The 23052-nt window shown below is 44.6% G+C and overlaps 1 protein-coding gene across 2 annotated transcripts; it reads right to left on the reverse strand.

Annotated features, from left to right (window-relative positions):
* Positions 1-111: 111 nt before the first annotated feature.
* On the reverse strand, positions 112-22392 carry brwd3 (bromodomain and WD repeat domain containing 3). 2 transcript variants are annotated; one of them, XM_056744964.1, is made up of 40 exons: positions 21782-22391; positions 21595-21653; positions 21480-21509; positions 21280-21339; positions 20530-20680; positions 20300-20401; positions 19494-19654; positions 19101-19322; positions 18874-18974; positions 18127-18197; positions 17942-18042; positions 17695-17735; positions 17486-17590; positions 17139-17292; positions 16910-17044; positions 16660-16788; positions 16347-16572; positions 16076-16210; positions 15814-15994; positions 15495-15585; positions 15253-15423; positions 15084-15163; positions 9483-9708; positions 9304-9402; positions 8987-9094; positions 8755-8879; positions 8236-8318; positions 7898-8009; positions 7747-7808; positions 7509-7664; positions 6706-6826; positions 6502-6627; positions 6312-6387; positions 4849-4899; positions 4495-4638; positions 4232-4384; positions 3987-4132; positions 2825-2901; positions 2501-2626; positions 112-2425 (listed from the first exon to the last, which is right to left on the reverse strand). In XM_056744964.1, exons 1-40 carry the CDS (start codon positions 21813-21815, stop codon positions 1737-1739), a joined length of 5220 nt encoding a protein of 1739 aa, XP_056600942.1. In that variant the 5' UTR covers positions 21816-22391; the 3' UTR covers positions 112-1736. The 2 variants fall into 2 exon arrangements, with proteins under 2 accessions (XP_056600942.1, XP_056600941.1); XM_056744963.1 differs by having other exon boundaries at positions 15084-15166; positions 15814-16210; positions 21782-22392.
* Positions 22393-23052: the final 660 nt, after the last annotated feature.

A 23052-nucleotide genomic window follows, 5' to 3' on the forward strand; every position in this document is an offset into this window, starting at 1 on the left:
ATCGGCGACTGCGGTTACGTCACTGCTAAATACAGCCAGGCGTGACACAACATTTTTTGGTTATACATCAACGGACAGGTATCTACATTTTGCGTCACAAAAGAGACGATAAGAGTTTAACCATTTTATTATATAAAAAAATTCACAATCCAAAACGTGTAAAAAAAATTAGACACGCACGTAAGCTTATTACATTTTACGTCGTTTCTTCATGATCACCTCCAGTATTATTGTAACGCAACATTTATTTATCTGCCACCCCACGGAATGCTAAAATGTCACAGAACCCCACGGAAAGCTAGAATGAGCTTTGAGGGGGAAAAAATGACGTGAAACGAGCTGACAAAATTAACTCAGTCTGGTTATCTCTTGTGTCAAGTGAATGGCACACAGGCTGAAAAGGTTAACGAAGTATCTTGATTGGCTAGAATTATTTCTCTGCATTGTGAGTGGCTGCTGATGTACAAGTGTGGTCTAGGGACTGGATTGGGGTGAGGAAAATAATTCAAAATACCAAATAAAAGGATGTAATAAGTGTTTTCTGTCAGAAACACCCTCTGACAAATCAAACCCAGTTTTGACATCTAATCTCTCAAATCAATAATGCCAACTATTCACCATCCTGAAAATAGACAACAACATTGATCAGATAATCATGTTAAAACATTTTCAGAGTGGGGTTCTATTTCATCCCTGTACAAAACATAATCTCTTCAGTGTACATGATGAAGCAGAGAAACAACATAAGGAAATAAAAATGCAAGAAAATAAACAGTAAAATGGTTTGAGGGTAACCAGTTTTAATTTACATTGTATCTGAACCGGAGTCCAGGATTGGGATCTCTTACCCTCAAATCAGCTGCCACATAATTGACAAAAATGTGCAAAGTTTATTACGGTTGTTCTCCTTAGTGTAAGATAAAAAATGAATCAAAGTGTACTATACAGCAGTGGAAAAATAAATATTTTCTGTAAAAACAGTTTGATGTGGGTTTGTAAAACTGAACAGAAGAAAAAAGCATTTTCTCCCACCATTCCCATAATCCTCCTCGTAATCTGTGCTCTAATGGATGAGGCATATTAAACACAATCTGGAAGTAGTTAATGCATCCGAGAGATTTGGACCAATCCAACAACCGCACAAAAATCTAAAAAGAGCAATGCTTACAACCATGACAAAAAATGATAATATTATTTTTACTCAACAGAGGTAAGTGTACAACCTGATTTAATAGTAGAGTCAAGTCATCTCAATTTGATGGTAAACGTGTCCCCCGTTGCCCCGCATGGCAAAGTCAGAAACTAACTGATTTCCTAACAGAGAATTAAACGAATGCTAGAATGATGGAGGAAGAGGAAAGCAGCACCATCTTTCTGATCATCATAAAGTGAACAGACAGAAATTCCTCAGAACGGGAACTGGAAACCAAACACACCAAATTGGGATCAAAATAAATCTGTCACAAAGGAGGAAGAAGTGAAGATTAATAGAGGGAATGATAAACTGGACGCGAGGAGGAGAGTTGACTCTTACTGCCCTGGACCAGAATAAGGCAGAGGTGATTGATTAGTTGATGGCATGGTGGTTACCAAGGAAACCACAAACAAGAGAAAGCACCACAGTCCAGGAAGAGTCATTAACATCAAGTCAACAACATAAAAGAAAGAGCCTAAAAAGAAAATCCCTGCAGTATCACTGTAGTGAGTCAGTGTATGGGTCAAAAAATGCCAAAGTCTTAGTGCGACCAGCCCATGAGATGGCTGACCCTCGCTTTTTCAGTCATTCGACGGACTCTTCCAGAGCGTGACATTCCCAGGTTCAGCGGGTCTGTCGTTGACCCCTCCTCTTCAGAGTCGTCGTTGTACAAAACTGTCCGTCGTCCTTGGTTACGAGTATTGACACGCGCTGCCTTTGCAGTCCTTTGAGTTGACTTCTGACTTCCAGTATTTCCTGTTGACTGAGGAGCCTCATCATCCTCAGACTCTTTCTCAGACTCTTCAGATTCCTCTTCTTCCACTTCCTCCTCCTCCTCTTCCTCTTCAGGCTCCTCCTCTTCCTCAGGCTCCTCCTCTTCTTCCTCCACTCGTAACTCTGTTTTCCGCATGCGTTTCGCTGGTTCAGTTGTCGTTTCCTCTTCTCCTTTTCTCTTGCGGCTGGAGTCATCCACGGAGGCAGCTGCCACTTTGCCCTTTTGTTGGGTTTGAGGAGCTTTGCTGTAGTCATGATCGCCGCCGTCGGCAAAGGCAGCCACCTCGTCCTCGCTGTCCTCGCTTTCTGACGAAGACGATGATGTGGAGGAAGACGATGATGAGGACGATGTGCTTGATGTACCAGACCTCTCGGATTCAGAGATCTCTCCCTCTTCTGTCAATGCTTCACGTCTACGTGAACTTCGACTTCCGTTTGACACCAGACCGTTGGCATCTACGAAGAGTGCAAGTCACAATTAACACAAAGGAAAGACAAAAAAGTGCAATATAAATGTGTGCGCATGCATACCTGAGAGTTTCTGTGGTGTAACTCGGCTGCGTGTAACTCTGCCTGATGAAGAGGATGAGGTAGAGGACGAGAAAGTGCTGGATGAAGACGAAGGCTGACTGTCTTCATCAACTTCAACATTCAAATCTGATTGATAAAAATAAATCTGGTATTAAGATCAGTCTTAGGCAATGAGGTTTACAGTTTACACCTGTGAGTTATATGTCACATGTTCTGTGAGTGACACTATTTGCATGTGCATACACTTGTGTGTTATGTGTTAAAGGGATTCCACACTCAAAATAAAAATAAAAATGACTTTCAAAGACAGACAGACAAACACACCTTGTGGGGTTTTCCGTGAGCAGATCTTTGCTGGTGTCTGGGAGGTTTTCTTCCCTGATTTTTGTTTTCCTTTGGGGCTACAAGCACAAAGGAAACTGTTATGCTTGGGTGTATACGTGTATACTTTCCTGTAGCTCAGCGGTAAGAGCATTGCGTTAACAACGCAAGGTTTTGGGTTCGTTCCCAGGGATTGCAAATCCCTATGTATAAATGTATAGGATAATGCAATGTAGGTCGCTTTGGATAAAAGCGTCTGCTAAATGCATAAATATAAATCTATCAGGATTTTGATCAGCCAAGGACAAAAAAGAAGGAAGAACGTACACACCCTCGCCAACCCCAAATCCCCCCCAAAAATTGTCTTTAATGTAACTAATAAAATTTACACTTGGAATAAAAACAAACTATTATAACTTCCCAATTCCGTCTGGGAATTTTGGATATATCAATTCAAATATTAGTTTAACAGTCACCTAAACAATATTAAAAAAAAGGTTGATGGTTTGTGCAAATATCTTATGCATATGTCAAATAAGATGGCATATACAAATGGCTCTTGAGTAGTTTATACTTGGCCAACTTTAAATTTTATTGTAAGCAGCAATAATTCCTTCAACAATAATTGAACACAAAAAGTAAAGAATATTGTGGCCACAAGAAACTTCCATACACAGCCACTAGATGGCGCATCTACGTCATTCATACAGCGTTTTTCCGATTTTCGCATGCGTGTTGCGGTTTTAGTTATTTTAAATGTATGCTTTCACTAGAGACTTCAACGCGTTTATTTACAGTGACTTGATCGGCCATTTGTGTAGTTGCCATTAGTAAAGTTTCACGCCAAATTAAGGAATGGCCTATTTTAGTCTTTATGATATGATTTAACATTAAAACATTATCTATATATATATAGAGCTCTTATGCAAAGGTATGCGATTTACATGGGTGATCCCATCGAGGTTAAAGGATACGGAAATCCCTATTTATACGATATAAAATCACATCCCTGATCTATACATTAGCCACTGCATTTATATTTTTTGCGCTCTAGTAAAGTGTTACATGATTGGATTGGATTCAATTTATTGTCGTTACACATAACAAGTACAGTGTAACGAAATGGATTTTCATGATGGTTTACGTGTGTGCGGATACGTGTTACCTGTTAGGAATGGACTGTAATCTCTTGCTGTAACTGAGTCTCTTGAGATTTCTGCGCTCATTCTGGACAGCAGATTTATAATCTGAGATGATGGAAATCACCTGATGCTCAAAGAACGCAGACAGACTCAGGGTCATGCTGTAGATCTGAAAGACAACAAACATTGTTTTACAATGTAGATCCACACGAATAGTCTACAAACACAATCAAAACCACATTTATACAGCAAAGAGTTACGGTCTTACCCGTGACTTTTTGTTTGGTGTGTAAGCCTTGGAATTGCTGAAAATTAGCCGCACATCTTTGGCAAACTCCACCGGATTCTCGTAGTTTCCACCCATCAAAGTCTCAGAAACAGTGCCTAAATCCATAGGAGTATCAATAATGTCACGATAATCCTGAAACAGAGAGTTTCAAATTAGATCTGAACGACGTGAGAAGGTCACGTGGATAGAAAAAGAGGGGACAGACAGCAGAAGTGGATAGAAAAAGAGGGGAAAGAAGTTACCGGGTACGCAAAGAGGTCGACAGGTTGGCGGAACGCCTGTGAGTCTGGGCTTGCCATCATTCTCCTTAGAAGTTCCCTGCACTGTCCCTGCCATGCATTTACATCCAAGACCACGCCCCGTTTCTGAGGCACACTATCGGACCTCTAAAAATGGTAAAAGTAGATAAACATTTTGATTTCCTCTCTCGTTTATTTAGTTATACAGCACTGCACATTTATGCCACACATAGATACAATAAAACAGACGAACAAAATAAGCTATTATAAACAAAGTAGCTGTATTGAAACAGGCGATGAATTTCAGTCTTACAAACAAATTGGACTTTGTATAAAAATGCGTTTAAAATTTCTCACCCTTTGGCCAGTGGAGGTGCAGGGAGTGTCTGAATCCACTTCAACCGTCTCCTACAGAACAAACAGATACACTGAATAGTTTACGGCTCACTCCACCCCTCCCTTTCAAAGCACTACAGAGGCTGACACAGGACTAAGATGTCGTCGCGTTTTCTCTTCTTTGCCGAAGGAGATAACACATTTACGTAACGCGTGCTCTGTAGAGCAGTTTGTCCGTTTAGGGCTACTGTAGAAACAACATGGCGAATTCCATGCAAGGGGATGTAGATAGAAATAGCTCAATTTAAGATAATAAAAACATGACACTTCATTTGGTAAGGTCTTTATACACCTCTGAAGCCATAGTTATGTATACTATATTGCACTTCTGTCAATAGATTATCTAAATGTGATGCCACCTGGGAAAACCCAACACATAGTGAAATTGTACATCAATTTTGACACCATAGTAAAGCTGGGTTCCAGCCCTTTCCAATTCCAATTTCCTGCGTTCATATCTTGTATGGAAAAGTTATGGTTATCCGAAGTCGGCAGACCACTATGATTTTCAGAAACAGTTTTAAAGTTGGCAATAAAAAAAGCAATGAAAACAGTCAAGAAATACTCTATTAACAATAACATTCCCGAGTGTTGTGAAATATAAAACACACCGTATGAAAATCATTAAACTAAAGTGAAAATAATGTATAGTGTTCATGTGAAAATGGTGCTGGCCACACTCTGCCAGGTGCGCTAAAAGCACTGCATCACTACACAAGCAGACTAGCTAACTTTGCCCTGAAGAGAACGGAAACTTAAGAGAGTAGTGAAGCAAGCTTTCCGTTGTTTATGATGGGGATTGTGTCTGAACTTTGAATTATCCCATGTACGTTTCGCGATCACGTTCCGGGGGCGGCTCACATGAGCAGGTGTCCATCGGGGAAAACTCCCGCTGCTTCAGGTGGCGAACTCCGCCATATTACGATAACATTGTATAAAACAAACTTTCCATGCCGTAGTTTACACAACACAAGTGGGAAATGTGCATTGATACACCTTCATTCCACACGTTATTTGGTGACTTAATATATGAACCGTGTTTAGAGAGAAACCTCCTCCGACATGCCCTAAACATCAGCTTGCCACTGTAAATATTTTAGCCAAGATGTTTTCGGAGATAAGACACAAGATGTTACAGATTGATAATTTAACGAAAAAACAATTTTGACCAAAGATTTACTTTCAACCTATTTTTTGATATTCCTGAACTCGTCCCATTGCGACATCCTATGTGGTTTTCCCAGATTGCATCACAAATAACTACACACAGCACCTTTAAACACTACTTTGATTGGTCAATTGCATCACCCAGCATTCCTCTGCTCTGCATCGGGGCGATCACCATGTTTCCTTTGCGAAACCTGGCTGACTTTGCACTGTCCCGTACATACACACTTCACACATGCTCAAACTCCCAGACTCACCTCTTCCTCTCCTGCGCTGCTGAATTCGGTCTTCATCTTATTGTACAGATCCAAGATGTCAGTGGAGCTTTGATCCCTATGACGAAACACAGACGAGCATGAATAATGAAAACTTGTGGATACTGACCCCAGCAGGTGGACCAAAGGGTACGCAGTTTTGATGTAAGTAGTGGCATGTGCGGTTTCTCACCTGATGAACCTGAGCAGGACGTCAGTGACCGTTTTAGCTGCCGTGACGATGGGGCTCTGTGGTTCGTTAAATGTCCGAGCATTATGCTCGATGTAACGCACCTCCCACATCAACGCTGAGATTCGCCTACACATACACAGAAATGAGAGAACTCCGGCAAGTGTATATGATTTGAGTTTTTTTGTGACTAAGCGCTGTGTTTACCTGTAGAAACGGTGCACTAATCTTGTTCTGATGGTGCCGAGGGCGGTGGGATAGGCCACAACAGTACAGTACATTGGATATTCTCTTAAATCGACGGGACAGGAGAAGGGTTTTGCCACGTCTAAATGCACAAGGGTGTGATTAGACAAAGTTTGAAACTTAAATCTTTGGCTGCGTCCAAATTCCCCCACTTGTGCACTTGGCCACTTAAGAGTGAGTGCATGCGACAGGAAGTAAGAGTGCAAGTCTGTCCAATGTCTTAAAAACACGAAAGTGCAGTGCCCTTAACGCACACTATCTTGAATACCGCTTCCGAGCGTATCCCATCATGCATCACATTCCGGATATAAATCATGAGACTCGGGTCTCGCGAGATGTTGCAAACTCTATATCTTTATTTATTCTATGTTTGGCTAACATGTGTTTTTTGGGGGGGATACAGCTGCTTTGATACAATTCAAAAAAAGCGCTATAAAAATTCATCTGACTTGACTATATAATTATATATGCCATAATTTTGTAGTAAAGTGTAGTGTTGCACATTTTATTGGTGAAAGCTTTAGAGTCATGTATTTTGTATAATCACATAAGAAACACCACATTAATTAACGTAACATGTTTGCACTTGCTAACTGTGTCCCAACCGGCTAGAAAGTCGACATGCTCACTTTGGATCTTCACGCCCACTTGAACCCTTGGGCCAAAACAGGAAATACGTCATGAATCAGTCAAGTGGTCAAGTGCAAGGACTGCAAGTGGGGGTATTTGGACGCAGCCATAGTGTCGTTGTGCGTTTCTCCTACCGAATGTCAGCAGCTGATCTATGGCGGTAATGACTCTCTCACACTCGTCATCTCGTATGTGTAGCCCCCACTCGCCCTCCTGTGGGGTGTACAGCAGCGACTGAAGCTCATCCTCTGTGACCGGTAGACTGTCCTCAACGTGCTCTGGGATTGGAGCTATGGGTTGCCAATCACACAGTCAGACACGACAGAGCATGGGCTGGTTTAATCTCAGAGCTCAAGAAAAGCAAGTCATTACCTTCCTGAGGTATGGGCTCCATATCCCACGGACTCATCTTCTCTCTCTCTCCGTTATCCCACCTGTATGACAACACGTATTCGTAACGTCCCAAAGCAACCGATCAAGAACACAAACACATTTTCTGGATCATGACCGCATCAGACTGTACCTCACAACGTAGCACTGGTAGAGGCTGTCGGGATATTCAGGCTGAAATGGCTCCTGACTCTCCACCGAACCGAACCACCAGGCATCATCGATGATGCTTCTGAAACGATGACCTGCAAATACACACTTCTGTAAGCTTGGCCTGGCGTTAGCAGTGCATTGATAATAGTTTCCGCTCTCAAGGAACACGCATGCTGTGAAAACCTCAAATGAACCAAGAAGCATGAGATGAAATCATGTGCAATAGGCATATATGTAAATCTACCTGTGCTTATCTGAAAGAGCCATAGTTATTGTGCTAAAATAAGAATCCAAATAAGAAGAAATAAATAAACACACCTGGTTGCCAGTTTCGTTCTTTGGCCTCATTATAAAATTGTTGTAGCACCAGAAAGTCAATGACATCAGGCATGTCATGATACCTAAAGAGACAACCATAATTAACAATTGTACATTTACTAATAAAAATCGATGATGTAAACTTTATCATGTACTTTTTTGTATTAGTATCTGGTATATTAATCCAATATCAGTAAGACTACAATCCCTCCATACCTTTAACTGGAATGTTAACAAAACTATATGGCGGTCTCTGTTCTGTGCATATTCATTTTGTATTTTTAAGCACAAAAAAATACATACACATACCTGTATACACATTTAGTAAATATTTACATATATTTCTTTATATATGTTTTTCTTAAATATATGCATGTATTTGTATGTGTTTATACACATAAAATGAATGTGCACAGTACACAGATACAGTACATATTACATAAATACAAACTTATTCCGTATGTGATTCATCCTACCCTACAATTGTTTATGAGTGTTTGTCAGTATGAGTATACATACTTCAAGCTGAAGAATTCTTTAGTCATTTTCCCTGAGGTGGGGTCCAGGAAGGCCAGTTTGAGGCAGCACAGAGTGGGCGGCCCGACCTCATATTTAATACCCACTACCTTCACAGACTCCTGATCCTAAATAAAAGACAAACAATGAACGTAAAGTTATGATCATAAAAAAAAAAGGTAAACCACATGTAATTTTGCCTTGATTATTTCTAACAAGGATGTTATTTCTTTACTCTGAGGTCCAGGCGGTTCCAGGGCTGTTTCTGAGGATTGACGCTGTATGCTTTGGCACGACGCACGGCTCGGACGTATGCTTGATGGCCCTGACGGAAATATATCAACTGCAAAAGGAAAGATGACTGCAGTAACTGAATGTGTATAGAAATGATGTGTCAAGCATTAGGGTGCTTCAAATAGAACATGCAGACATGCAAACCTCTAATATGGAACCATTTTAAAGCATAACAATCCCACCTTGTCTAATAATTCAAATGGACATATTGATGTGGTTTCGTGTGGCCAAACGTTTCTACATTTAACAAAGACATACCTCATCTCCCATTTGAGGTACAAAAGGTGATCGTCTTGGAATGGTCTCCATGATCCAAGATGGGGGCAACCATTCCTCTAACTCCCCAGCAGGTACAGACTAAACACACACATACATTCACGTCAGGTACATTTGAATACACAGTTGTATCAATGGATGAGAAATAGATTGATGCTCACCCGCTGTTTGGTCTGTTTAGGTTTCTTCTTTTTATCTGGCAATTTGCTCGCTCTCTCATCATCTCCATCTCCTTCTCTCTGGCCTGCACCCTCCTCCTCCTCCTCCTCCTCCTCCTCTGAGCTGCTGCACCTGGCGAGACGGGCTTGCCTTCTGGTTAGTCGCTTAGGGGGCTGGAGGTTAATTCCCGCATCTGCAGTCCAATCAGAATACTCGCTGGAAGAGTCACTGCAAAACCAAATGAAACATTTCCTGAAAACCTCAACCACTTCTGACCTCAAAACACAACATGTGGCTCATTTTATTAACAGCCCTAGTTCAAACTAAAACTACAAAGTACTGCGTCACATCACAATTAAATAAGTTTCATGACTGTTGTGACGAGTCGCCCCTGGCGCTATCAGTGTCGCCATGGAGACGGAGGCAATTGGAGCGGCACAGCTGCCGCTCGTCACGGTCAGATACCAATTACCAGCGGCTACAAAAGCCGCTGGTACACAGGCAGAAGGTGAGAGACATCTCCCGCAGACTAGAGCGCCACTGAGATATTGTGTATGCTTGTACTCTACAGGAACGGACGTTTAGAAACCGGACCGGGAGCACGTCAGCGAACCCGGAAGTACTGAAGCCGAGAAGGCCAGTTCACACCACTTCCAAGAGGGGAAGTGAAGAAGAAGAAGAAGACGACGAGACGCCAGTTAATCATGCGTTCTGGAAATATCTCACCTCAGTGGCAAGCTCAAGTCAAAACTGTGTAATAAATTACCCTTCGGGGGTGGTTAATTGTATTTTTGTGTGCGTGTCGTTGCTTCGCCCCTCACAACTGGTGGAGAATGCGGGCATAGCAACGGAGCTACGATACGTACAGGAGACAGTAACCATCCTATTTGTCCATTACAGGAACCCTACCTGCTCTCTCTCTTTCTTTTTCCCTATTTTCTTTTTTTTTCCTTCCCGGCAATGGAGGAGGTGGTTCGACGCTTGGCCGAGGTGGTGGTTCGTCAGCAGCGTTTCTCCGAGCAGTTGGCACAACGGCAGGAGAGTACGAACCAGACCCTGAGTATGCTGCAGGAAGCTGCAGCGGCTCGTACCCACCTACCAGATGGGAGAGCCACTGCTCATACCCTGCTGACGAAGCTTACGGCACAGGATGACATCGAAGCCTACCTCCACACTTTCGAGGTGATAGCAACTAGGGAACTGTGGGATAAAGCCGAATGGGCAAGAATCCTGGCCCCATATCTGACGGGTGAAGCCCAGAGGGCTTACTACGCGTTGCAACCTCCAGCAAGTGAAGATTATGAAGCCTTAAAACGGGAGATCCTCGCCAGAATAGGGTTGTCTCCGGTTAGTGCGGCCCAACAATTCCATCAGTGGGCCTACGATGACCAAGTACCGGTGAGGGCCCAGGCCGCCCAACTGACTCGGCTGGGGCACTTGTGGTTGCTAACTGGGGAGCCTAGTGCGCTCCAGGTGGCCGAAAGGGTAGTCGTGGATCGACTGCTGCGGGCCCTTCCTCGACGGTTTCGGACGGCGGTCAGCATGCGAGGTACCACCACCATCCGAGAACTCGTGGAGGCCGTGGAGTTGGCCGAAGCCTCGGCAGCTAGAGAGAGAGAGGTAGCGAGCCCCCGGAGGGTAAACCCGATATGGCGACCTGCGGAGGGTACCTTGAGGCCAGTACACAGACCCGGAACCCCAAGTCCGGTGGATGAACCGATGCCTACTGAGCCAGCTTCTTCCGGGCCCCCTGCATGGCTGGCTGGATGTGCGGTGCACCAGGCCGTGCCGTCCGGGGCCACTCGCCGAAATGTGCGGGTGGACGGTCGCCTTGTAACGGCCACTTTAGACTCTGGCAGCTCGATAACGTTGGTCCAGCCCGGGATAGTCCGTCCTCGAGCCGGGGTGAAGTCCTCCGTCCCGATCACCTGTGTCCACGGGGATACCCGTTATGTGCCAGCCCGACAGGTGACAGTGTCGGCTGGCCCAGGGTCGTGGACGCTGGAGATCGGGATTGTGGACGATCTTCCGGTACCTATGTTGTTGGGTCGGGACTGGCCCGGGTTCAACCAACTGTTGGCGAGCACTGTACAGGCGGCCGGCCGTGGGGGTCGGGCCCGGGGAGCCAAACCTCGGAGAGAGCGGAAACCCCATCCCGTCCTGATGGCAACGGACAGCGAACCAGAGGGTGAGTGCCAAAACCCTAGTGTTTTTGCTGACCTCTTCCAGCAGGTAACGGGAGGAGGCTCCTTCGGACGAGAACAACGGGAGGATGCTAGGTTGCGAAACTGTTGGAACCAGGTCCGGGTTGTGGATGGAGAAGACCGCCAGCCTGGCCCGCACCCCCTCCCATATTTTGTAATTAAGAAGGGTCTGTTGTACTGTGCCGCCATGCGACGGGGGGAGGAAAAGCTGCTGCTGGTAGTACCAAAGAGCAAGACCGAGACGATCCTCGAGTTGGCACACACCCACCCCATGGCAGGTCATCTGGCGGCAGCAAACACCATCCAACGAATCAGGGCTCGAAGCAGAGGTGAAGAGATTCTGCCAGTGTTGTCATGTCTGCCAACAAAAAACTCCCCAGCGTCCTCCCCCCAGTCCGCTAATCCCACTTCCGGTAATCGAGGTACCCTTTGAGCGTATAGGGATGGACCTGGTAGGACCGCTGCCGAAGTCTGCCCGGGGACATGAATATATCCTGGTCGTGGTGGATTACGCCACAAGGTACCCGGAAGCCTTACCACTGCGGAAAGCCACGGCCAAAGCAGTAGCAAAGGAACTCTTCTTGATGTGCAGTCGCGTGGGCATCCCCACGGAAATTCTGACTGACCAGGGAACTCCGTTTATGTCCCGGCTGATGGCAGACCTCTGCCACCTCTTCAAGGTGAAACAGCTAAGGACGTCCGTGTACCATCCTCAAACAGATGGACTTGTGGAACGGTTTAACCAAACCCTAAAGAGGATGCTTCGTCGGGTGGTGGCAGAGGATGGGCGTGACTGGGACCTTCTGTTACCATATGTACTTTTCGGGATCCGGGAAGTTCCCCAGGCATCCACGGGTTTTACACCATTTGAACTCCTGTTTGGCAGGCAGCCCCGCGGACTCTTAGACGTCGCCCGGGACGCCTGGGAGCAACAACCAGCACCACATCGCAGCGTGGTGGAACACGTCCAACAAATGAGATCCCGAATAGACAGAGTGATGCCCTTGGTTAAGCAACATCTCGTTGAGGCCCAGCGCGCCCAGCAAAGGTGGTATGACCGGCCTGCCCAGCCTAGGGAGTTCCAACCAGGAGACCGGGTGCTAGTACTGACCCCAACCACCATGTCCAAGTTCCTGGCGTCCTGGAAGGGACCCTACACGGTGGTAGAGAGGGTAGGACCGGTCAATTACCGCCTCCGTCAGCCGGGACGCAGACGGGTGGAACAGCTGTACCACGTCAACCTCCTAAAAAGGTGGGTGGCATCCCCAATGCAGATGGCGGCGTTCGCTGAAACCGAGGCACCAGTGGTACAGATGGGAGAACAGCTGTCCCCGGTCCAGAAACAAGACATCCAGTCCCTGGTCAGTCAGTTCAAGGACGTGTTCTCGGAAAAGCCCGGGCAGACTCGGATAATCCAGCACGAGATCCGCACACCACCGGGGGTCGTGGTGAGACAGCGGCCCTACCGGGTGCCAGAGACTCGTCGACTGGCTATAGAAGAGGAGATCAAACGGATGAAACTGCTTGGAGTTATAGAACCCTCCCGTAGCCCTTGGTCTAGCCCCATCGTGATGGTTCCCAAACCAGATGGCACTCTCCGCTTCTGTAATGACTTCCGTCGGCTTAACGAAGTATCCACCTTTACATAAGTATCCAAGTATGCCCGGGGGATGAGTTATTGGACCGGCTAGGAAAAGCAAGGTATATTACGATGCTGGATCTCACAAAAGGGTACTGGCAGGTGCCCCTAGCTCCAGAAGCCCGGGAGAAGACTGCGTTTAGCACCCCCTCTGGACACTGGCAGTATACAGTGCTGCCGTTCGGGCTGCATGGGGCACCTGCCACATTCCAGAGGATGATGGACATTTTGTTAAGGCCCCATCAAGCCTACGCCGCGGCCTATATTGATGACCTTGTTATCCACTCAGGGACCTGGGACGACCATCTGGATAGGTTGCGGAGAGTGCTACTGGACCTCAGGAAGGCCGGCTTAACGGCGAACCCCAAGAAATGCCACCTCGGTCTCGCCGAAGCCCAGTACCTGGGATATAGAGTGGGGGGCGGGATAATCCAACCACAAATGAAGAAGGTGGAAGCCGTTCGGGACGCCCCCCGACCTCACAACAAATCCCAGGTACGGGCCTTCCTGGGGCTAGCGGGCTATTATAGGTGTTTTATACCCAACTTTTCGTCCATAGCCAGTCCCCTGACCGACCTGACCAAAAAGGGGCAGTCAGATAAGGTAAAGTGGACTCCGGCAACAGAGCAAGCCTTCCAGACATTGAAAGAAGCCCTGGCGTCGTCTCCGATCCTACATGCTCCGGATTTTGACTGCCCCTTTATCCTGCAGACAGATGCATCGACACTGGACTGGGAGCAGTGCTGTCCCAGCAGAAGGGTGGTATAGAGCACCCTGTCGTATATATTAGTCGGAAGCTGACCCCAGCAGAGACACGCTATGCCACAGTGGAGAGGGAGGCCCTGGCCATAAAGTGGGCAGTCCTGGAGCTCAGGTACTACCTCCAAGGGCGAAGCTTTACCCTGGTGACAGACCACGCGCCGCTACAGTGGATGAGTAAAGCCAAGGACACCAATGCCAGGATTACGAGGTGGTTCCTGATGCTCCAGGACTACCACTTCACTGTGAAACATCGGGCCGGGTCCTCCCACGGAAATGCCGATGGTCTGTCGAGGTTGTGGTCAGGAGGGACATCTCGGTCAGGTGACACTCCCCCTCCATTCCATAACATCTCTCCGTCTCCCCGCAGGACTAGGTCGACACTTTGGGGGGGGGAGTGTGACGAGTCACCCCTGGCGCTATCAGTGTCGCCATGGAGACGGAGGCAATTGGAGCGGCACAGCTGCCGCTCGTCACGGTCAGATACCAATTACCAGTGGCTACAAAAGCCGCTGGTACACAGGCAGAAGGTGAGAGACATCTCCCGCAGACTAGAGCGCCACTGAGATATTGTGTATGCTTGTACTCTACAGGAACGGACGTTTAGAAACCGGACCGGGAGCACGTCAGCGAACCCGGAAGTACTGAAGCCGTGAAGGCCAGTTCACACCACTTCCAAGAGGGGAAGTGAAGAAGAAGAAGACGACGAGACGCCAGTTAATCACGCGTTCTGGAAATATCTCACCTCAGTGGCAAGCTCAAGTCAAAACTGTGTAATAAATTACCCTTCGGGGGTGGTTAATTGTATTTTTGTGTGCGTGTCGTTGCTTCGCCCCTCACACTGTATATACATTTACAAACATCTCACTTTTTTAAAGAAAGTTTTGAATTGCACACATGACTTTTCAAGACCAATTTTAAAATTTTGCATAAATGAAATGGGAATTAAAAAAAAAAATGATTCTGTGAAATGCTGGGACACTATATTTCAAACACTGAACCTGGAACTGCTGTCTTTCTCCCACTGTGCTTCAGCTGACGACACGTCACTGTTCTCATTCTGTTCCTCCTCCTCTTCCTGCTGCTTGAACACATCCAGTTTATTTAACTGAACAAATCTGAATAAAGTGAAACATCAACATCCTGGTAGTTTGAGGTTGAAGTTTTTACCTCTGCGTCACTGTTGGATTCTCTTGTGCTGTCCTCCTCACGGGTGTACGTGCGTGTGGTTGAGCTACGCCTCCTGTCTCGGGTTGAGCGGGTTTGATATGTGTGTCTCCGCTGCTGTGGCTTCCGTTGAGCCCTTCGTAAAATGCGAACACTCTGACCTATTGTCTCGCTCTACAGAAAGAGAACGAGTGTTATATACGGATTGATATATTTGTGTATATATGTACGTGTGTAATACTCACTCCTGTTGTGAGTGCAGGTTTTTTTTTCTTCTCAGTGATGTAGAAAGACCGCTCCACCTCTCCTTTCGCTTGCCTGCAGTCCTCCATGACTCTAAACATATAAAATCAAAAAGAACAGTGTTTATTTTTGAGTACAAACAAAAATTTAATTCGACAACATTGCGTATATTTTCAAGTTTGAAACAGATGTACATTTATACTGCGGGTATATTGATGTGATGTAAACCAGGGGTTGAAAAATGGCTGGTAACCAACAAGTTAAAGGTTTGCCTTTCTGTCCTTAAACGTACTAACATCAGTATATTTTTAAAACATTTACCTGAAAATGCCAGACTGTACTTCATTAACCACCACGCGACGACTCCATGCCAGCAGGTCTCGCTCAGTGGCCATCTGACTGCGTGGGGCATTATTGTGCATCTGCCTCACGCCCTCAACCTGTCCGCTACGCCGCAGACCCACGTTAGGGGGGGACAGAGGACCACCAGCCCCTTCAGCACCTGAACATGAAAAGCAATCCTTTAATCCAACAATCACATTGAAATGTTGTAAGAGATGCTTTAATATCAGATCATCCGAACCTGATGGACTTCCTGAGATGAGCCGCTCATCATGCTGGTGCTGGAGCTGTCTGATCAGATCATCCAATGGGCTTTCTTCCTGAGACTCCTCTGCGGTCTGCTGGCCAATCACCTGCTCGACTACCTCCCCATCACCTAGGAAACATTAAACAGGTTATCTCGTCTTTATTCCAGCTAAATAAGGCTGATGCACAAAGTATACTTAGAGAAGTCCTACCTATAAAGAGAACATACATTTAGCCAAAATTAGCCACAGATCTGAAGAAGTTACCATTAGCCATGTAGCCAAGCTGTGGTACAAGCTGCTCCTCTTTGCAGTTTTCTCGTCCTGGCACAAGACGCTGATTGCGGGGAGGGTGGGGGTTCCCATCCACATCCACCAGGAATGGTGGCGGCATGAGATGAGGAGCCTGCTGCGTCTGTTCATCTAGTACAAAATTATTGGCGTCCCTGATCAGCGGCCGGAAATCCGTATGGAAGAACATCTGGTCTGGAATCTGAGTGCAGAGTTGTAACAAAGAACAGAGGTTTCAATCATCTGCCCGAAAAGTTACGAATCCAGCTGATCCAACACAAGCACAGACCTTTTCATAAAGTTGGCTACACCCGAAGCCAAAGATGAGCAGATGACCATGAGAGTCTGTGCAAGCAAAGTGCTGCCCATCCACTGAAAACTTGCAGTCAAACACAGCGCCATGACCCTGACCCTCAATCTACGAAGAAACGGTGAAAGAGGAAACAAGTAAAAGTTTCACTTCTAAACGACAATTTTTTTCTCTTTCAACATCTGTGATTTATAATTAAAAAGAGGACAGATGAGTCACACGTCCTCACCATGTTGAAGAAGTTTCTGACTTTATGGCCTTTGCTGAGGTCCCAGATATTGATGTTACCATCATGGCCAGCTGATAACAAGATTCGCGAGTCAAAGGGGTGGGCTTCCAAAACAAACACCTCATCATCATGACCCTACAAGCAAATAACCATGCATGTGTGATCCTCACAGGCCGCATAAACCAACCAATCAGAAAACAGAGCCAAGTTCTCACACACAAACACATACCGACAGCACATGTAATAACTGCCCGTTTGTTGAGTTCCAGACTTTGAGGAGGCAGTTCGAAACGGCTGTGATGACAGATCGGTCGCAGCGATCCCACGCGACCATGGTCACCACCAACTTGGTTGATTTATCATCACCTGTTACCACAGCATTCCTGTAAAAACAACACATATGTTCATACAGTTGCTCATAATACCAAAAGGAAACACACTGAGTACTAGTATTAGTAGTATAATTTTTTTTACTACATGTCTTTGCAGACAATGCAAACACCATATGATCATGCTTACTCCATACTTGGCAACAGAAACCTGTCGGCTGTCACAATAAAGTGTTCACACACTAACCCCGGTAATCTAGTAGTCATGTCCAGCACAATACTTTTCCATTCCTGCTGTTGGTAATGCCAAATCCGAGCCGTACCATCCCGACTACCACTCACAAACCTGAGACTAGAGCAATCAGAGAAACCCAAACAAAACAAAACATCCAATCAACAACAATCTCAATCATACAGAAAAAACTGCACTTACTGTACAATGATAACACTACTTACCCATCAGTGTTATTGCAGAACTGAATAGCTACAACTTTGTCCTGAAAACAAAATATCTCATCAAGAAAATTTACATTGAAGTTTTATATTTTCCTGTAATCTCCTTACAGCATGTCCAGCTTGCATTACATTCCTTTAATCACCCAGAAGGCTATGTTCTGTCTTTTGACTGTATGATTCTACAACATTTTTTTATAATTTCCATATTTCTCATCTCTCTGACTGTCTGTTTCCCTCCCTCTCTCACCGTATGGGCATCTAGGTCCGAAAGCTTCATGGGCATTTCTGTTCCGAGGTAGTAAACTCTGATCATGTGATCCGTTCCTCCAGTGGCCAGAAACATCCCCCCTGAGGTCAAAGGTCAGAATTACACTTAAGTCATAAGATGACCCTGAATATGCATGAAAAATGTGTGCGAGGGGGCTAACGTACCAGAGCTGAAGGAGCAGCAGGAAATTTGAACTCCAGGACGAGAACGTTCGATAAACTTCACAGGTTTATCACTGCAAACACACAGCACATTGGCATTTTTATAAGGTAAGAAAGTTAATCACTGTTGTGAGACAAATAAACGAATCGCTTAAAGGTAAAGTTCACCTTCAAAATGAAAATATCTGTCATTATTAACACTTTCCGTTTTCATTTTAAACGTATCAATTTGAACTCTCCTCTGCAGAACACAAAGAAGATATATGGAAAAATGTTGGTGACGGAAAACCGTTGGTCCCCATTGACTTTTTTTGTTCCAACAATAGAAGTCAATTGAGACCAACGGTTTTTGGTCACCAACTTTTTGCAAATACCTTTGTATTTCACAGAAGTCACACAGGTTTAAAATGACAACATCATGAGCAAACGAGGACAGAACTTTCATTCTGAAGGTGAACTATTCCTGTGATAGTTCACCCAACAATGAAAATTCTAGCATCATTCACTCACCCTCATCTCATCTCGAATCTATACGACTATCTACCTTCTGCAGAACATAAAAGATATTTTGAAGAACACCAGGCACCAACAGACTTCGATTGTATGGACACAAAACCACTAAAACATGTTCTTCTTTTGTGTTTCACAGAAGAAAGAGTTATCTAAAGATCATGAGGAATTCATCACCGAATTGTTACTTTTGGGTGAACTATACCGTTAATATTTACACAAACACACAGTCACACTTACAAAAACTTCATACTGAGCGAGTTCCACTGCCAGAAACAAACCATGCCGTCTGCCCCAGTGGTGGCAAGATACCGAGAGGAACCTAATGCTGAAGGAGAAAACTGCAGACACACAGATAGAGTGAATTTCCATTTAAACACACAGAAACCAAACTGAACTGACAAATTTGCCTCTGCTCCCTATATTCTCCTGTGAGGTCAATCCATAAATGTAAAACTGCCTCATACCTGTATTGAGGTTATGGAGGCAGTGTGTCCTTGTAATACTGCCACAGGCGCACAGGTACGGAGGCACCACACACGGATGATCTTGTCACAGCTGGCAGAGGCGAGAAGCGTGTTCTCAAAGTTCACCGTCATGTCGGAAATCTCTGCCGAGTGACCTCGCAAGGTGGCAAGGAGACGTCCATCGTCAGTCCCCCAGATCTTCACAAGGCAGTCATCAGAACCCTTAGAGAAAAACATGAAACCAGATTACAAACTTCCAAACAAAATGTTATGTGGGTGACAGAATCAACAATACGTTTTCATATTTGTATGAATAAGTAAAAAAAAAACATTTTTATTCCTCCTTCGATACTCTATTCTAAATCCACGATTTTACTCAAATAAATACATTACCGTAAAAATGCGTTGGCCGGTCCGGTCAAACGCCACACAGTACACAGATGAGAGGTGACCCAGAATCCTCCGATGCATTTTCATTTGCTGATAGATCCAGGATGGGAGGGCTTGGGCAAATCGAGCCACTCCTGTAGTTCGTCGAGCACCCATGATTGACACTGTGTCGAAAGATTAAAACCATTTCAGTTCACAAATAAACACTTTAAACCACCCCTATGCACATCAATCAAAAGTCACAAAGCACTATTTCTATATTTAGTTGAAAGAAAAGGCTCAGCTTATATAAATGTTTGTTTCATCTTAACAACATAAACAAACGTTACAAACGTTTACTAACTTCCGGTACACATTCACAAACAATAGAGTGCCTGTAGATTATTTCAAATGACAATGAAAAGAAACCAAGAAGAACCGATCCTTGGCTAAACTTGTCTCTCCAATATTTTGAATTCAGACTGCGATACCAAGCTGTAGATGTCAACGTACCATACTGTTTCTTTAAATGATTCATCCAAATTGAAGGACCCATTCAACAAATTGTTTATTTAATAAAATTAACACACAAATCTTCAGCAAATTATTTATTCAATACAATTATTATACTATTTAATTAATTCATATTAAAAAATTAATAAAATATAAGTAGTTATGTTATTAGAAACAATAATACCAGTTTAGAAGAAGTTAACTGGGTGTCAAGCGAAATGGTCTAAAATGGTCAAAAGTATCAGTTTGTGTCTATTTGTTAGTTATGACTCCCAAGGCTGTTATTTGATTATGGGACAGGGGAGGGCAGGACTCACCTATATTTGGGGGTATGGCACAGCTGATAGACGGTTCTGGCGGCCGCCCCCTGTGCAGGGCAGCTACTGCAGAACCACTCCATACTGTATGTGAAGAAGTACCTAACACAGAAGAAAAAATATGCGTTTTTTTGGAATAAGACATATTGAGAGTTTGCATGTGTATATTTGTTTCTTATTGCTTGCTGGGTGCAGTATCCTTGTGAGGACCCGAAGAGTAAGGCTCTTACTCTTTGCTGTGCGCAGTAAAGACTGCCGTCCTGTGCCCAGTAAACTGTGTATGCCGGGTACACTGGGAGAAATGTGTTTATCTACAAGCGGGCCAATCTGCTCACACGCACGTAACAGGTAATCTGCAGGTATGTGCTGATTTATTAACACCTAAATCACACGAATACAAAAATGATCAGTGATCTGAAAACAATCCTCTAAACTGTGGCAAACAAATCTCTGTGTTAAAAATCATTCCTATATACACAACAGTTTCATTACAAAAGTTACGTTTATCTGTGAATACATATTTACGCAGCCTGCTGAAATACCGCCTCTTTTATCACACACAACCCCCCTGCCTCATCCCAGCCAATCAAAAACCTTCCTCGTCCAATCTTTCCTGTTCTCGAAAGCAGCAACCGGGCTTTGATTGGCTGGAGGTTTTGAGTGATGCCCTAGCCCACCAATCCCTTCTGTATATTTATTTTTCGTCCCAACGCAGGCACCACCCCCGGCACGCACAAAGCCTGTCGTTTCAAAACCAATCCCATAAATTTGACACCGAAAATAAAAATTTACAAACAAAGTAAAAAAACAGACTCGTAAATATTATTAACAATGTTCTCAATTACGCCACCACATAGTCAATTTTGCGCGAGATTTGTGCGCTGATATATAAAAGAGACAGGCACCTGTGAGAGTTAAGTGCCAAATTTCACGTGTGTGTGTGTGTGTGTGTATGTGTGCGAGAGTTTATTTAATCTCACCCAGTCCTCAAAGCTGCGCTTAAACTGTTTCCCGTCCCAGCTCCAGCGCTTCGGGATGATCTGCACACGCAACGGAGAAAAACACCACAGACATCAATTACACACGCGTTTACCAGACGCGCAGGGATGAAGAGGTGCGGATGTTGGGATATCAGAGTTGACATAACGGGTTCGAGTGTTAGAAGAGAGATGAAACTCACCTCATATTCGTGCAGCTCCTCCAGCAGCATCTGCAAAAGACACAGACACACAGCGCATTACACAAACCGTAACACACACTCGATGCTAAACACTGCCACTTACAGCCCATCTCACCTGAGCGGATTTCTGACATGGTCCAGACTGCAAAAATCTGGCAATCAGGAAATACAACTCTGCAGAGAAAGAAAAACACACACAACACCAGATGTTAGCTTTAGCTTAGCCTAGCTTAGCCTCTCGGGCTAATGCTAAAACACCGCATAAAGTCTCTTGGCAATAAATGCATTCATAAACACCATACCCGCTTCAATCTGAGAGCACGGTTCAGCCGCCATGGCCCGAGCCGGGCGCTGGGTGGAGGTTCCCGAGTGTTTTTGTTGTGGGGGTCCGCTTGCTAAGAGTGGCCTGTGCTGTATTTGCTTTCAGTGTTTCGGCCTGCAGCCGCCGTTCGAGCTGCTTTGTCTGAGCTCCCCCGCGCGGCGGCTGTGCGCATGTACACCTGTAGTACCACGCCTCTCCGGTGGGGGAAGCCCAGGTGAGCGCACCATGAGCACACTTGCCAGCCACAGAGACGGACATTTTGCATGCTTTGCAGTTGGGTGGTTTTCGAAATGTTATTTATTTCAAAAAGATAACATGGCGGGGTGTTACATAAAAATTGTGTTCTAAAGGCTGTGTACGACATCTGGGGAGAACTGCCAAGCGTGTTAGGGAAACTGTAATCTACTCCGTAACTTACTACATCTGTTATGAAACATGTTGTATAAATATCATATTTAAGTATTATGTTACATTTTTCAAATGTATTTACAATGCAATACAGCCATAAGACCTTTAAATTGTTTAACAAGATGTTTGCATTAATGTTTCTACATACAATGATGTTCCTGATGCACAAACATCAGCCTCATACTTTGCCCTAAAATTATTTACATTATTCTCCTTTGTATGATTTAGATCACAATGTACTGTGTATTAAAGCTCTAATTTATTTACACTTAATTACTTCAAATAAAATTGTTGTAAATATACCATTCATTTGTCCTACAAAGTAATTGCAGACATGTGAAACAGGATTTATAGGTTGTCAGTCTGTAGCCTCATATGACTCAGACTTAGCAGGTCATGGATGCTCGAACTTAATCAAAAACATGCAGTCATTCATCAATTCACTTTGATGTCAGAGACAATTCATTCATATACACCCTTCATATAATCACGTTTTCATTGAAAGATGATCATCTTAGATCCTATACTATTTGGAGTGAGTTGTATAGATCTCGCGTCCTAACCACTGGGTGTGTTGGATAATAGTAGCAACATGTAGGGCACATCTTAAGGATGCACTCAGTAGCAGAACAATATTCTGTTTACATAGTTTTTGCAAACTGTCTCAAATATCATCAACAATATTTACAAATGGAGAAAACAGATATTTATATTTAGGGATTATTGGTCTCACTCACATTTGGGCACTGAGGTGATAAGGATAATTTGTTAAGAATCAAACACTGCATGAAACCACCAAATCTGTTGCTAAAATGGTATAACACACTGTAAAAGAAATGAACT

The sequence above is a fragment of the Triplophysa dalaica genome, chromosome 4 (genome assembly GCF_015846415.1).
Source record: "Triplophysa dalaica isolate WHDGS20190420 chromosome 4, ASM1584641v1, whole genome shotgun sequence".
NCBI classification, from domain to species: domain Eukaryota; kingdom Metazoa; phylum Chordata; class Actinopteri; order Cypriniformes; family Nemacheilidae; genus Triplophysa; species Triplophysa dalaica.